The sequence below is a fragment of the Panulirus ornatus genome, chromosome 34, assembly GCF_036320965.1.
Source record: "Panulirus ornatus isolate Po-2019 chromosome 34, ASM3632096v1, whole genome shotgun sequence".
Classification (NCBI taxonomy): domain Eukaryota; kingdom Metazoa; phylum Arthropoda; class Malacostraca; order Decapoda; family Palinuridae; genus Panulirus; species Panulirus ornatus.
The window spans coordinates 610,603-625,741 of record NC_092257.1 but is presented as its reverse complement, the minus strand read 5'-3'; the positions used below and the strand labels follow the sequence as shown (position 1 = coordinate 625,741).

The 15,139-nt window shown below is 43.1% G+C and overlaps 1 protein-coding gene across 1 annotated transcript in view; it reads right to left on the bottom strand.

Annotated features, from left to right (window-relative positions):
- The window catches only part of eEF1gamma (elongation factor 1-gamma), a 68,296-nt gene that overhangs the window by 7,663 nt on the left and 45,494 nt on the right, over positions 1-15,139 (bottom strand). The window contains exon 8 of the mRNA XM_071682129.1: positions 11,608-11,657. Coding sequence (XP_071538230.1) covers positions 11,608-11,657 — 50 coding nt within the window. The remainder of the gene's footprint in view (positions 1-11,607; positions 11,658-15,139) is intronic.

Sequence of the window (15,139 nt, the reverse complement as noted above, 5' to 3'; positions counted from 1 at the left end):
GTGACTGAGTTTGGTAAAGTGTGTGGAAGAAGAAAGTTAAGAGTAAATGTGAATAAGAGCAAGGTTATTAGGTACAGTAGGGTTGAGGGTCAAGTCAATTGGGAGGTGAGTTTGAATGGAGAAAAACTGGAGGAAGTGAAGTGTTTTAGATATCTGGGAGTGGATCTGTCAGCGGATGGAACCATGGAAGCGGAAGTGGATCATAGGGTGGGGGAGGGGGCGAAAATTTTGGGAGCCTTGAAAAATGTGTGGAAGTCGAGAACATTATCTCGGAAAGCAAAAATGGGTATGTTTGAAGGAATAGTGGTTCCAACAATGTTGTATGGTTGCGAGGCGTGGGCTATGGATAGAGTTGTGCGCAGGAGGATGGATGTGCTGGAAATGAGATGTTTGAGGACAATGTGTGGTGTGAGGTGGTTTGATCGAGTAAGTAACGTAAGGGTAAGAGAGATGTGTGGAAATAAAAAGAGCGTGGTTGAGAGAGCAGAAGAGGGTGTTTTGAAATGGTTTGGGCACATGGAGAGAATGAGTGAGGAAAGATTGACCAAGAGGATATATGTGTCGGAGGTGGAGGGAACGAGGAGAAGAGGGAGACCAAATTGGAGGTGGAAAGATGGAGTGAAAAAGATTTTGTGTGATCGGGGCCTGAACATGCAGGAGGGTGAAAGGAGGGCAAGGAATAGAGTGAATTGGAGCGATGTGGTATACAGGGGTTGACGTGCTGTCAGTGGATTGAATCAAGGCATGTGAAGCGTCTGGGGTAAACCATGGAAAGCTGTGTAGGTATGTATATTTTGCGTGTGTGGACGTGTGTATGTACATGTGTATGGGGGGGGGTTGGGCCATTTCTTTCGTCTGTTTCCTTGCGCTACCTCGCAAACGCGGGAGACAGCGACAAAGTATATATAAAAAAAAAAAAAAAAAAAAAAAAAAAACCATCCAGTCAATAATACAGTCACCCCCTTTTTTAATAAATTCCACTGCAATACCATCCAAACCTGCTGCCTTGCCCGCTTTCATCTTCCGCAAAGCTTTTACTACCTCTTCTCTGTTTACCAAATCATTTTCCCTAACCCTCTCACTTTGCACACCACCTCGACCAAGACACCCTATATCTGCCACTCTATCATCAAACACATTCAACAAACCTTCAAAATATTCACTCCATCTCCTTCTCACATCACCACTACTTGTTATCACCTCCCCATTTGCGCCCTTCACATAAGTTCCCATTTGCTCCCTTGTCTTACGCACTTTATTTACCTCCTTCCAGAACATCTTTTTATTCTCACTAAAATTTAATGATACTCTCTCACCCCAACTCTCATTTGCCCTCTTTTTCACCTCTTGCACCTTTCTCTCTCTTTTATACATCTCCCACTCAATTGCATTTTTTCCCTGCAAAAATCGTCCAAATGCCTCTCTCTTCTCTTTCACTAATAATCTTACTTCTTCATCCCACCACTCACTACCCTTTCTAATCAACCCACCTCCCACGCTTCTCATGCCACAAGCATCTTTTGCGCAATCCATCACTGATTCCCTAAATACATCCCATTCCTCCCCCACTCCCCTTACTTCCATTGTTCTCACCTTTTTCCATTCTGTACTCAGTCTCTCCTGGTACTTCCTCACACAAGTCTCCTTCCCAAGCTCACTTACTCTCACCATTCTCTTCATCCCATCTTTCTGTCTTCTTTTCTGAAAACCTCAACAAATCTTAACCTTCGCCTCCACAAGATAATGATCAGACATCCCTCCAGTTGCACCTCTCAGCACATTAACATCCAAAAGTCTCTCTTTCGCGCGCCTATCAATTAGCACATAATCTAAAAACATTCTCTGGCCATCTCTCCTACTTACATACGTATACTTATGTATCTCTCTCTTTTTCAACCAGGTATTCCCAATCACCAGTCCTTTTTCAGCACATAAATCTACAAGCTCTTCATTTCCATTTACAACACTGAACACCCCATGTATACCAGTTATTCCCTCAACTGCCACATTACTCACCTTTGCATTCAAATCACCCTTCACTATAACCCGGTCTCGTGCATCAAAACCACTAACACACTCATTCAACTGCTACCAAAACACTTGCCTCTCATGATCTTTCTTCCCATGCCCAGGTGCATATGCACCAATAATCAACCATCTCTCTCCATCAGCTTTCAGTTTTACCCATATCAATCTAGAGTTTACTTTCTTACACTATCACATACTCCCACCACTCCTGTTTCTGGAGTAGTGCTACTCCTTCCCTTGCTCTTGTCCTCTCCCTAACCCCCGACCTTACTCCCAAGACATTCCCAAACCGCTCTTTCCCTTTACCCTTGAGCTTCGTTTCACTCAGAGCCAAAACATCCAGGTTCCTTTCCTCAAACATACTACCTATCTCTCCTTTTTTCTCATCTTGGTTACATCCTCACACATTTAGACACCCCAATCTGAGCCTTCGAGGAGGATGAGCACTCCCCGTGTGACTCCTTCTTCTGTATGGTTGCGAGGCGTGGGCTATGGATAGAGTTGTGCGGAGGAGGGTGGATGTGCTGGAAATGAGATGTTTGAGGACAATATGTGGTGTGTGGTGGTTTGACCGAGTAAAGAAGAATAGGGCAAGAGAGATGTGTGGTAACAAAAACAGTGTGGGTGAGAGAGCAGAAGAGGGTGTTTTGAAATGGTTTGGTCACATGGAGAAAGTGAGTGAGGAAAGATTGACCAAGAGGATATATGTATCAGAGGTGGAGGGAAGGAGGAGAAGTGGGAGACCAAATTGGAGGTGGAAAGATGGAGTGAAAGAGATTTTGAGTGATCAAGGCCTGAACATGCAGGAGGGTGAAAGGCGTGCAAAGAATAGAGTAAATTGGAACGATGTGGTATACCGGGGTCGAAGTGCTGTCAATGGATTGAACCAGGGCATGTGAAGCGTCTGGGGTAAACCATGGAAAGTTCTGTGGGGCCTGGATGTGGAAAGGGAGCTGTGGTTTCGGTGCATTATTACAAGACGGCTAGAGACTGAGTGTGAACAAATGGGGCCTTTGTTGTATTTCCTAGCGCTACCTCGCACACATGAGGGGGGAGGGGGCTGTTATTCCATGCGTGGCGAGGTGGCCATGGGAATGAATAAAGGCACACTATGAATTACGTACATGTGTATATATGTATATGTCTGTGTGTGGATATATTATGTATACATTGAGATGTATAGGTATGTTTATTTGCGTGTGTGGACGTGTATGTATATACATGTGTATGGGGGAGGGTTGGGCCATTTCCTTCGTCTGTTTCCTTGCGCTACCTCACAAATGCGGAAGACAGCAACAAAGCAAAATAAACTATATATATATATATATATATATATATATATATATATATATATATATATATATATGAATGAGAGAGCTTGGGAAATGAGTCTGTTGTTGTTCGCTGATGATACAGCACTGGTGGCTGATTCATGTGAGAAACTGCAGAAGCTGGTGACTGAGTTTGGTAAAGTGTGTGAAAGAAGAATGTTAAGAGTAAATGTGAATAAGAGCAAGGTTATTAGGTACAGTAGGGTTGAGGGTCAAGTCAATTGGGAGGTAAGTTTGAAGGGAGAAAAACTGGAGGAATTAAAGTGTTTTACATATCTGGGTAAAGGATGTGTGGATCAGGTGTTTGCATTGAAGAATGTATGTGAGAAATACTTAGAAAAGCAAATGGATTTGTATGTAGCATTTATGGATCTGGAGAAGGCATATGATAGAGTTGATAGAGATGCTCTGTGGAAGGTATTAAGAATATATGGTGTGGGAGGCAAGTTGTTAGAAGCAGTGAAAAGTTTTTATCGAGGATGTAAGGCATGTGTACGTGTAGGAAGAGAGGAAAGTGATTGGTTCTCAGTGAATGTAGGTTTGCGGCAGGGGTGTGTGATGTCTCCATGGTTGTTTAATTTGTTTATGGATGGGGTTGTTAGGGAGGTAAATGCAAGAGTCCTGGAAAGAGGGGCAAGTATGAAGTCTGTTGGGGATGAGAGAGCTTGGGAAGCGAGTCAGTTGTTGTTCGCTGATGATACAGCGCTGGTGGCTGATTCATGTGAGAAACTGCAGAAGCTGGTGACTGAGTTTGGTAAAGTGTGTGGAAGAAGAAAGTTAAGAGTAAATGTGAATAAGAGCAAGGTTATTAGGTACAGTAGGGTTGAGGGTCAAGTCAATTGGGAGGTGAGTTTGAATGGAGAAAAACTGGAGGAAGTGAAGTGTTTTAGATATCTGGGAGTGGATCTGTCAGCGGATGGAACCATGGAAGCGGAAGTGGATCATAGGGTGGGGGAGGGGGCGAAAATTTTGGGAGCCTTGAAAAATGTGTGGAAGTCGAGAACATTATCTCGGAAAGCAAAAATGGGTATGTTTGAAGGAATAGTGGTTCCAACAATGTTGTATGGTTGCGAGGCGTGGGCTATGGATAGAGTTGTGCGCAGGAGGATGGATGTGCTGGAAATGAGATGTTTGAGGACAATGTGTGGTGTGAGGTGGTTTGATCGAGTAAGTAACGTAAGGGTAAGAGAGATGTGTGGAAATAAAAAGAGCGTGGTTGAGAGAGCAGAAGAGGGTGTTTTGAAATGGTTTGGGCACATGGAGAGAATGAGTGAGGAAAGATTGACCAAGAGGATATATGTGTCGGAGGTGGAGGGAACGAGGAGAAGAGGGAGACCAAATTGGAGGTGGAAAGATGGAGTGAAAAAGATTTTGTGTGATCGGGGCCTGAACATGCAGGAGGGTGAAAGGAGGGCAAGGAATAGAGTGAATTGGAGCGATGTGGTATACAGGGGTTGACGTGCTGTCAGTGGATTGAATCAAGGCATGTGAAGCGTCTGGGGTAAACCATGGAAAGCTGTGTAGGTATGTATATTTGCGTGTGTGGACGTGTGTATGTACGTGTGTATGGGGGTTGGGCCATTTCTTTCGTCTGTTTCCTCGCGCTACCTCGCAAACGCGGGAGACAGCGACAAAGTATAAAAAAAAAAAAAAAAAAAAAAAAAAAAAAAAAAAAAAAAAACATATCTGGGAGTGGATCTGGCAGCTGATGGAACCATGGAAGCGGAAGTGAATCATAGGGTGGGGGAGGGGGTGAAAATCCTGGGAGCCTTGAAGAATGTGTGGAAGTCGAGAACATTATCTAGGAAAGCAAAAATGGGTATGTTTGAAGGAATAGTGGTTCCAACAATGTTGTATGGTTGCGAGGCGTGGGCTATGGATAGAGTTGTGCGCAGGAGGGTGGATGTGCTGGAAATGAGATGTTTGAGGACAATGAGTGGTGTGAGGTGGTTTGATCGAGTAAGTAACGTAAGGGTAAGAGAGATGTGTGGAAATAAAAAGAGCGTGGCTGAGAGAGCAGAAGAGGGTGTTTTGAAATGGTTTGGGCACATGGAGAGAATGAGTGAGGAAAGATTGACCAAGAGGATATATGTGTCGGAGGTGGAGGGAACGAGGAGAAGTGGGAGACCAAATTGGAGGTGGAAAGATGGAGTGAAAAAGATTTTGTGTGATTGGGGCCTGAACATGCAGGAGGGTGAAAGGCGGGCAAGGAATAGAGTGAATTGGATCGATGTGGTATACCGGGGTTGATGTGCTGTCAGTGGATTGAATCAGGGCATGTGAAGCTTCTGGGGTAAACCATGGAAAGCTGTGTAGGTATGTATATTTGCGTGTGTGGACGTGTATGTATATACACGTGTATGGGGGTGGGTTGGGCCATTTCTTTCGTCTGTTTCCTTGCGCTACCTCGCAAACACGGGAGACAGAAAAAAAAAATATAGGGGAGAAAGAATACTTCCCGTGTATTCCCTGCGTGCCGTAGAAGGAACAGAGAAGGGGGCCAGGTGAGGATATTCCCTAAAGGGCCCAATCCTCTGTTCTTGGTGCTACCTCGCTAATGCGGGAGATGGCGAATAGTATGAAAGAGAAAGAAATATAAATATATATATATATATATCTATATTATTTATTTTCTTTTGCCTTATCGCTGTCTCCCGCGTTAGAAACTAGAAATGGAAGAAACTTGGAGAACAGGAAGATCAAATTGTAGACAGAAGGAGTAAAAAAGATTTTGAATGATTGCAGCCTGAACATACAGGAAGGTGAGACATGCATGGGATAGTGTGAACTGGAATAAGGTATAATGGGGTCAACGTGGTGTCAAAGGACTGAACCAGAGCACATGAAGCTTCCAGGGTAAACCATGGAAAGGTCTAAGGGGCCTGGATGTGGATAAGGTTTGAGGTTTGGTACATTACACATGACAGCTAAAGAATGGATGCGAGTGGACTTAACCTTTCTCTGTCCTTTCCTGGAGCTTCCTTGCTAATGCAGAAAATGGCGATCAAGTATGAATAGATATGTGTACATATGTTATCCCTGGAAATAAAGAACGTTTCCCATATATTCCCTGTATGTTGTGGAAGGCAAATAAAAAGGAGAGAGAGAAATGGATAAAGGTAAGTATGAATACGAATAAGTATATTAATAGAGAGGATATATGTCAGAGGTGGAAGGAACAAGAAACAGGAGACCAAATTAGAGGGGGAAGGATGGAGTGAAAAAAATTTTGAGTGATCAGGGCCTGAACATACAGTAGGGTGAGAGGTGTGCACGGAATAGTGTGAATTGGAACAAAGTGGTATACTAGGGTCTACCTACTGTCAATGGACTGAACCAGGGCATGTGAAATGTCTGGGGTCTGTGGGGCCTGGATGTGGATAGGGAGCTGTGGTTTTGGTGCATTACATATGACAGAGACTGAGTGTGAATGAATGTGGGCTTTTTTGTCTATTTTCCTGGTGCTACCTGGCTGAAGCAACGGGTAGCAATGCTGTTTCCAGTGGGGCAAGGTTGCACCAGGAATGAATGAAGGCAAGCATGTATGAATATGTATATATATAAATACTTGATAACATTAAACCTCTAAATCATTCTAAAAATAAATGTCATTACAATGTCCCTTCTTCTGGTTTCTCATTGGCCCATAATGGAGATAATGAGACGTAGTAGAAGGTATTAATTTTCCCTTTCACTGACACTTTACTACCAATAATGTAGCAAGGTAACACTGGAATGGGGTGCAATTTACCTTAGAAAAATAATAATAAAAAAAAAAAAAAAAAAAAAAAAAAAAATCTTCATGCATTCTCTCCATGTGACCAAACCATTTCAAAACACCCTCTTCTGCTCTCTCAACCACACTTTTATTACCACACATCTCTCTTACCCTTTCATTACTTACTCGGTCAAACCACCTTACACCACATATTGTCCTCAAACATCTCATTTCCAGCACATCCAACTCTCCTCCGCACAACTCCATCTATAGCCCACGCCTCGCAACCATATAACATTGTTGAAACCACTATTCCTTCAAACATACCCATTTTTGCTTTCAGAGGTAAAGTTCTCAACTTCCACATTCTTCAATGCTCCCAGAACTTTCGCCCCCTCCCCCACTCTATGATTCACTTCCACTTCCATGGTTCCATCCGCTGCCAAATCCACTCCCAGATATCTGAAACACTTCACTTCCTCCAGTTTTTCTCCATTCAAACTTACCTCCAAATTGACTTGTCCCTCAACCCTACTGTACCTAATAACCTTGCTCTTATTCACATTTACTCTCAGCTTTCTTCTTTCACACACTTTACCAAACTCAGTCACCAGCTTCTGCAGTTTCTCACACGTATCAGCCACCAGCGCTGTATCATCAGCGAACAACAGCTGACTCACTTCCCAAGCTCTCTCATCCACAACAGACTGAATACTTGTCCCCCTTTCCAAAACTCTTGCATTAACCTCCCTAACAACCCCATCCATAAATAAATTAAACAACCATGGAGACATCACACACACCTGCCGCAAACCTACATTCACTGTGAACCAATCACTTTCCTCTCTTCCTACACGTACACATGCCTTACATCCTCGATAAAAACTTTTCACTGCTTCTAACAACTTGCCTCCACACCATATATTCTTAATACCTTCCACAGAGCATCTCTTATCAACTCTATCATATGCCTTCTCCAGATCCATAAATGCTACATACAAATCCATTTACTTTTCTAAGTATTTCTATCATACACTCTTCAAAGCAAACACCTGATCCACACATCCTCTACCACTTCTGAAATCACACTGCTCTTCCCCAATCTGATGCTCTGTACATGCCTTCATCCTGTTAATCAATACCTTCCCATATAATTTCCCAGGAATACTCAACAAACTTATACCTCTGCAATTTGAGCACTCACTTTTATTCCCTTTATCTTTGTACAATGGCACTATGCAAGCATTCCTCCAATCCTCAGGCACCTCACCATGAGTCATACATTAAATAACCTTACCAACCAGTCAACAATAGTCACCCCCTTTTTTAATAAATTCCACTGCAATACCATCCAAACCCACTGCCTTGCTGGCTTTCATGTTCCACAAAGCTTTTACTACCTCTTCTCTGTTTACCGAATCATTTTCCCTCACCCTCTCACTTTGCACACCACCTTGACCAAAACACCCTATATCTACCACTCTATCATCAAACACATTCAACAAACCTTCAAAATACTCACTCCATCTCCTTCTCACATCACCACTACTTATTATCACCTCCCCATTAGCCCCCTTCACTGAAGTTCCCATTTGTTCCCTTGTCTTATGCACTTTATCTACCTCCTTCCAAAACATCTTTTCATTCTCCCTAAAATTTAATGATACTCTCTCACCTCAACTCTCATTTGCCCTCTTTTTCACCTCTTGCACCTTTCTTTTGACATCCTGCCTTTCTTTTAAACATCTCCCACTTATTTGCAGTATTTCCCTGCACAAATCGTCAAAATGCCTCTCTCTTCTCTTTCACTAATAATCTTGCTTCTTCATCCCACTACTCACTACCCTTTCTAATCTGCCTACCTCCCATGCTTCTCATGCCACAAGCATCTTTTGCACAATCCATCACTGCTTCCCTAAATACATCCCATTCCTCCACAACTCCCCTTACCTCCTTTGTTCTCACCTTTTTCCATTCTGTAATCAGTCTCTCCCGGTATTTCCTCACCCATGTCTCCTTCCCAAGCTCACTTACTCTCACCACTCTCTTCACCCCAACATTCTCTCTTCTTTTCTGAAAACCTCGACAAATCTTCACCTTCGCCTCCACAAGATAATGATCAGAGATCCCTCCAGTTGCAAATCTCAGCACATTAACATCCAAAAGTCTCTCTTTCACGCGCCTATCAATTAACACATAATCCGATAACGCTCTCTGGCCATCTCTCCTACTTGCATACGAATACTCATGTAAATCTCTTTTTAAACCAGGTATTCCCAATCACCAGTCCTTTTTCAGCACCTAAATCTACAAGGATTGTGGTGGGGTGGCGATGGGAATGAGTAGGGGCAGACAGTGTGAATTGTGTGCATGGGTATATATATATGTATGTGTCTGTGTGTGTATATGTATGTGTACATTGAGATGTATAGGTATGTATATTTGCGTGTGTGGATGTGTGTGTATATACATGTGTATGGGGGTGGGTTGGGCCATTTCTTTCGTCTGTTTCCTTGCGCTACCTCGCAAACGCGGGAGACAGCAACAAAGCAAAATAAATATAAATAAATAAATCTACAAGCTCTTCATTTCCATTTACAACACTGAACACCACATGTACACCAATTACTCCCTCAACTGCTACATTACTCACGTTCGCATTCAAATCACCCTTCACTATAACCCAGTCTCATGCATCAAAACTACTAACACACTCACTCAGCTGCTTCCACAACACTTGCCTCTCATGATCTTTCTTCTCATGCCCAGGTGCATATGCACCAATAATCACCCATCTCTCTCCATCCACTTTCAGTTTTACCCATATCAATCTAGTTTACTTTCTTATACTTTATCACATACTCCCACCACTCCTGTTTCAGGAGTAGTGCTACTCCTTCCCTTGCTCTTGTCCTCTCACTAACCCCTGACTTCACTCCCAAGACATTCCCAAACCACTCCTCCTCTTTAACCCTTGAGCTTCGTTTCACTCAGAGCCAAAACATCCAGGTTCCTTTCGTCAAACATACTACCCATCTCTCCTTTTTTCTCATCTTGGTTACATCCACACATTTAGACACCCCAATTTGAGCCTTTGAGGAGGATGAGAACTCCCCGCGTGACTCCTTCTGTTTCCCCTTTTAGAAAGTTAAAATACAAGGAGGGGAGGGTTTCCAGCCCCCAACTCCCGTCCCCTTTTACGACACGTGAGGAATGCGTGGGAAGTATTCTTTCTCCCCTAAATATAAATACACACACACACATAAATACATGTACATATTCATAATGGCTTGCCTTCAACCATTCCCGGCCACCCCGTCCCACAGGAAAATACATCATCACCTCTAATGTCAGCAAGGAAGCACCAGGAAACATACGAAGAAAGGTCACACTCGCTCACTTGTTCTTGAGCTGTAGTGTAATGCACCGAAACCACAGCTCCCTATCCACATCAAGGCCCTAAGGACCTCCCCATGATTTATCCTGGATGTTTCACATGCCCTGGTTCAGTCCAATGACAGCACATCGACCCAATTATACCACATAATTCCAATTCACTCTATTCCTTGCACGCCTCTCACCCTCATTCATGTTTAGGCCCCAATCACTTAAAAGCATTTTCACTCCATCCTTCCACCTCCAGTTTGGTCTCCCTCTTCTAGTTCCCTCCACCTGACATACATCCACTTTGCCAACCTTTCCTTTTGACACACCCTCTGCAGATTTCTCAACCACACACTTTTTATTACCACACCTCTCTCTTTCCCTTTTGTTACTTACACAATCAAACCACCTCACACCACTTATTGTTGTCAAACATTTCATTTCCAACACATCAACCCTCTTCCATACAACCCTATCTATAACCCATGCCTTGCAACCATATAATACTACTGGAACTACTATTCCTTCAATCATACTCATTTTTGCTTTCCAAGATAACTTTTTTCACATTTTTCATCACTCCTAAAACCTTTGCACCCTCCTCCACCTTATGACTACCTTCTGCTTCCATGGCTACATTAGCTAGCAAGTATACTACTCTCAAGATATCTAAAACACTTCACTTCCTCCATTCAAACTGACATACCTGGTAACTAACTTGTCCATCAACCCTGCTGAACCTAACTAATGACTTTGCTTTTATTCACATTTAACCTCAACTTTCTCCTTTTACACACTTTTCCTAATTGTCACCATTCACAATTAACCTCAACTTTCTCCTTTCACACACTTTTCCTAATTCTGTCACCAACTTCTGTAGTTTCACACTTGAATCCTCCACCAGTGCTGTATCGTCAGAGAGCAACCAATTTACTTCCCAGGCCCTCTCATCCCCTATGCAACAGACCGATCTTCAATTGGAACCAACCACTCTCCTCTCTTCCTACTTGAACACATGCCTTGACAAAAACATATCTGCTTCTTGCAGCTTACATCCCACAGCATATATTCTCAACACCTTCCAGAAAGCATCTCTATCAACACTCTCATATGCTAAACATTTAGAAAATTATACTTGGTACTTACCACCAATGAGATTGCACGTCATAAAGATTTTAGCAAGTTCCTTTGCATACCTGCCGAAAGACAAAAGAAGAAAGTTAATACTAACATCCTTAGGACTAACACAAGGCTTCTATATTAAAGAACACAAAGGCAGCTAGAGAATGGATGATAGTGAACGTGGGACCATTCTCTGTTCTGGCGCTACCTTCATTATGCAGGAAACATCGATCAAATATGTGTGTGTACATATAAATATATATTTCTTCATGCAAATTTGCAATTTCCCGTGTTAGCGAGGAGGTGTCGAGAACAGATGACCGAGCCTTTGACGAAAAAATACTCACTTGGCCAACTTCTCTGTTCCTTCTTTTTGAAGAGTAAACCTGGACATCCTGACTGATTTCGGGCTTTAAGTGCAACATATATATATGTATGCACATATAGGTATATATATGCGTATGGGGGTGGAGAGTGGATATGTCTTTCTTCGTTTCCTAGTCTTCGCCCCTACCCCATCCCTATACATATTTTTTTTTTTTCATACATGGTTGTGATTTCCTGCAGATGACATAGACTTTTAGAGGGAAAATTCCTCAATTGGTCCCCTGCTCTGTTCCTTCTTTTAGAAAATAATACAGAAAGCGAGAACTTCCACCCAACTGCTCCAGCCCCTCTTAGTCACCTTATACTATATTTTTTTTTTTTTGCTTTGTTGCTGTCTCCCGCGTTTGCGAGGTAGCGCAAGGAAACAGACGAAAGAAATGGCCCAACCCACCCCCATACACATGTAAATACATACGTCCACACACGCAAATATACATACCTACACAGCTTTCCATGGTTTACCCCAGACGCTTCACATGCCTTGATTCAATCCACTGACAGCACGTCAACCCCGGTATACCACATCGCTCCAATTCACTCTATTCCTTGCCCTCCTTTCACCCTCCTGCATGTTCAGGCCCCGATCACACAAAATCTTTTTCACTCCATCTTTCCACCTCCAATTTGGTCTCCCTCTTCTCCTCGTTCCCTACACCTCCGACACAAATATCCTCTTGGTCAATCTTTCCTCACTCATTCTCTCCATGTGCCCAAACCATTTCAAAACACTCTCTTCTGCTCTCTCAACCACGCTCTTTTTATTTCCACACATCTCTCTTACCCTTACGTTACTTACTCGATCAAACCACCTCACACCACACACTGTCCTCAAACATCTCATTTCCAGCACATCCACCCTCCTGCGCACAACTCTATCCATAGCCCATGCCTCGCAACCATACAACATTGTTGGAACCACTATTCCTTCAAACATACCCATTTTTGCTTTCCGAGATAATGTTCTCGACTTCCACACATTCTTCAAGGCTCCCAGAATTTTCGCCCCCTCCCCCACCCTATGATCCACTTCCGCCTCCATGGTTCCATCCGCTGCCAGATCCACTCCCAGATATCTAAAACACTTCACTTCCTCCAGTTTTTCTCCATTCAAACTCACCTCCCAATTGACTTGACCCTCAACCCTACTGTACCTAATAACCTTGCTCTTATTCACATTTACTCTTAACTTTCTTCTTTCACACACTTTACCAAACTCAGTCACCAGCTTCTGCAGTTTCTCACATGAATCAGCCACCAGCGCTGTATCATCAGCGAACAGCAACTGACTCACTTCCCAAGCTCTCTCATCCACAACAGACTTCATACTTGCCCCTCTTTCCAAAACTCTTGCATTCACCTCCCTAACAACCCCATCCATAAACAAATTAAACAACCATGGAGACATCACACACCCCTGCCGCAAACCTACATTCACTGAGAACCAATCACTTTCCTCTCTTCCTACACGTACACATGCCTTACATCCTCGATAAAAACTTTTCACTGCTTCTAACAACTTGCCTCCCACACCATATATTCTTAATACCTTCCACAGAGCATCTCTATCAACTCTATCATATGCCTTCTCCAGATCCATAAATGCTACATACAAATCCATTTGCTTTTCTAAGTATTTCTCACATACATTCTTCAAAGCAAACACCTGATCCACACATCCTCTACCACTTCTGAAACCACACTGCTCTTCCCCAATCTGATGCTCTGTACATGCCTTCACCCTCTCAATCAATACCCTCCCATATAATTTACCAGGAATACTCAACAAACTTATACCTCTGTAATATGAGCACTCACTGTTATCCCCTTTGCCTTTGTACAATGGCACTATGCATGCATTCCGCCAATCCTCAGGCACCTCACCAAGAGTCATACATACATTAAATAACCTTACCAACCAGTCAACTATATGTGGGGAATATTTGGGCAATACTGTTTCTCCCCTATCCCCAAGGATAATCATGAATTTTTCATACTTGACTGTCGCTTCTCACATTAGTGAGGGAGTGCCAGGGAACAGATGAAGATGGAAGAGAGACAGGAGCTAATTGAAGATATTCTCACTTAAAAGCTGGAACTGGCCAATACTTATATAAAAAAAAAATTACTTATCTATTTATTATACGTAGACGAAAGAATGGCCAAACCCAGCCACATACATAAACGCCTACACACGCACATATACATACTCATACATTTCAACGTTTACATACATTTCTTTCAAACTATTCGCCATTTCCTGCATTAGCGAGGTAGCATTAAGAACAGAGGACTGGGCCATTGAGGGAATATCCTCACCTGGCCCCATTCTCTGTTCCTTCTTTTGGAAAATTAAAAAAAAATTGAGAGGGGAGGATTTCCAGCCCCCCACTCCCTCCCCTTTTAGTTGCCTTCTATGACACGCAGGGAATACGTGGGAAGTATTCTTTCTCCCCATCCCCAGGGATAACATACATTTATTTGCTTTGCTTTGTTGCTGTCTCCCGCATTTGCGAGGTAGCGCAAGGAAACAGACAAAAGAAATGGCCCAACCCACCTCCATACACATGTATATACATACACGTCCACACACGCAAATATACATACCTACACAGCTTTCCATGGTTTACCCCAGACGCTTCACATGCCCTGATTCAATCCACTGACAGCACGTCAACCCCGGTATACCACATCGATCCAATTCACTCTATTCCTTGCCCTCCTTTCACCCTCCTGCATGTTCAGGCCCCGATCACTCAAAATCTTTTTCACTCCATCTTTCCACCTCCAATTTGGTCTCCCACTTCTCCTCGTTCCCTCCACCTCCGACACATATATCCTCTTGGTCAATCTTTCCTCACTCATTCTCTCCATGTGCCCAAACCATTTCAAAACATCGTCTTCTGCTCTCTCAACCACGCCCTTTTTATTTCCACACATCTCTCTTACCCTTACGTTACTTACTCGATCAAACCACCTCACACCACACATTGTCCTCAAACATCTCATTTCCAGCACATCCACCCTCCTGCGCACAACTCTATCCATAGCCCACGCCTCGCAACCATACAACATTGTTGGAACCACTATTCCTTCAAACATACCCATTTTTGCTTTCCGAGATAATGTTCTCGACTTCCAAACATTCTTCAAGGCTCCCAGGATTTTCGCC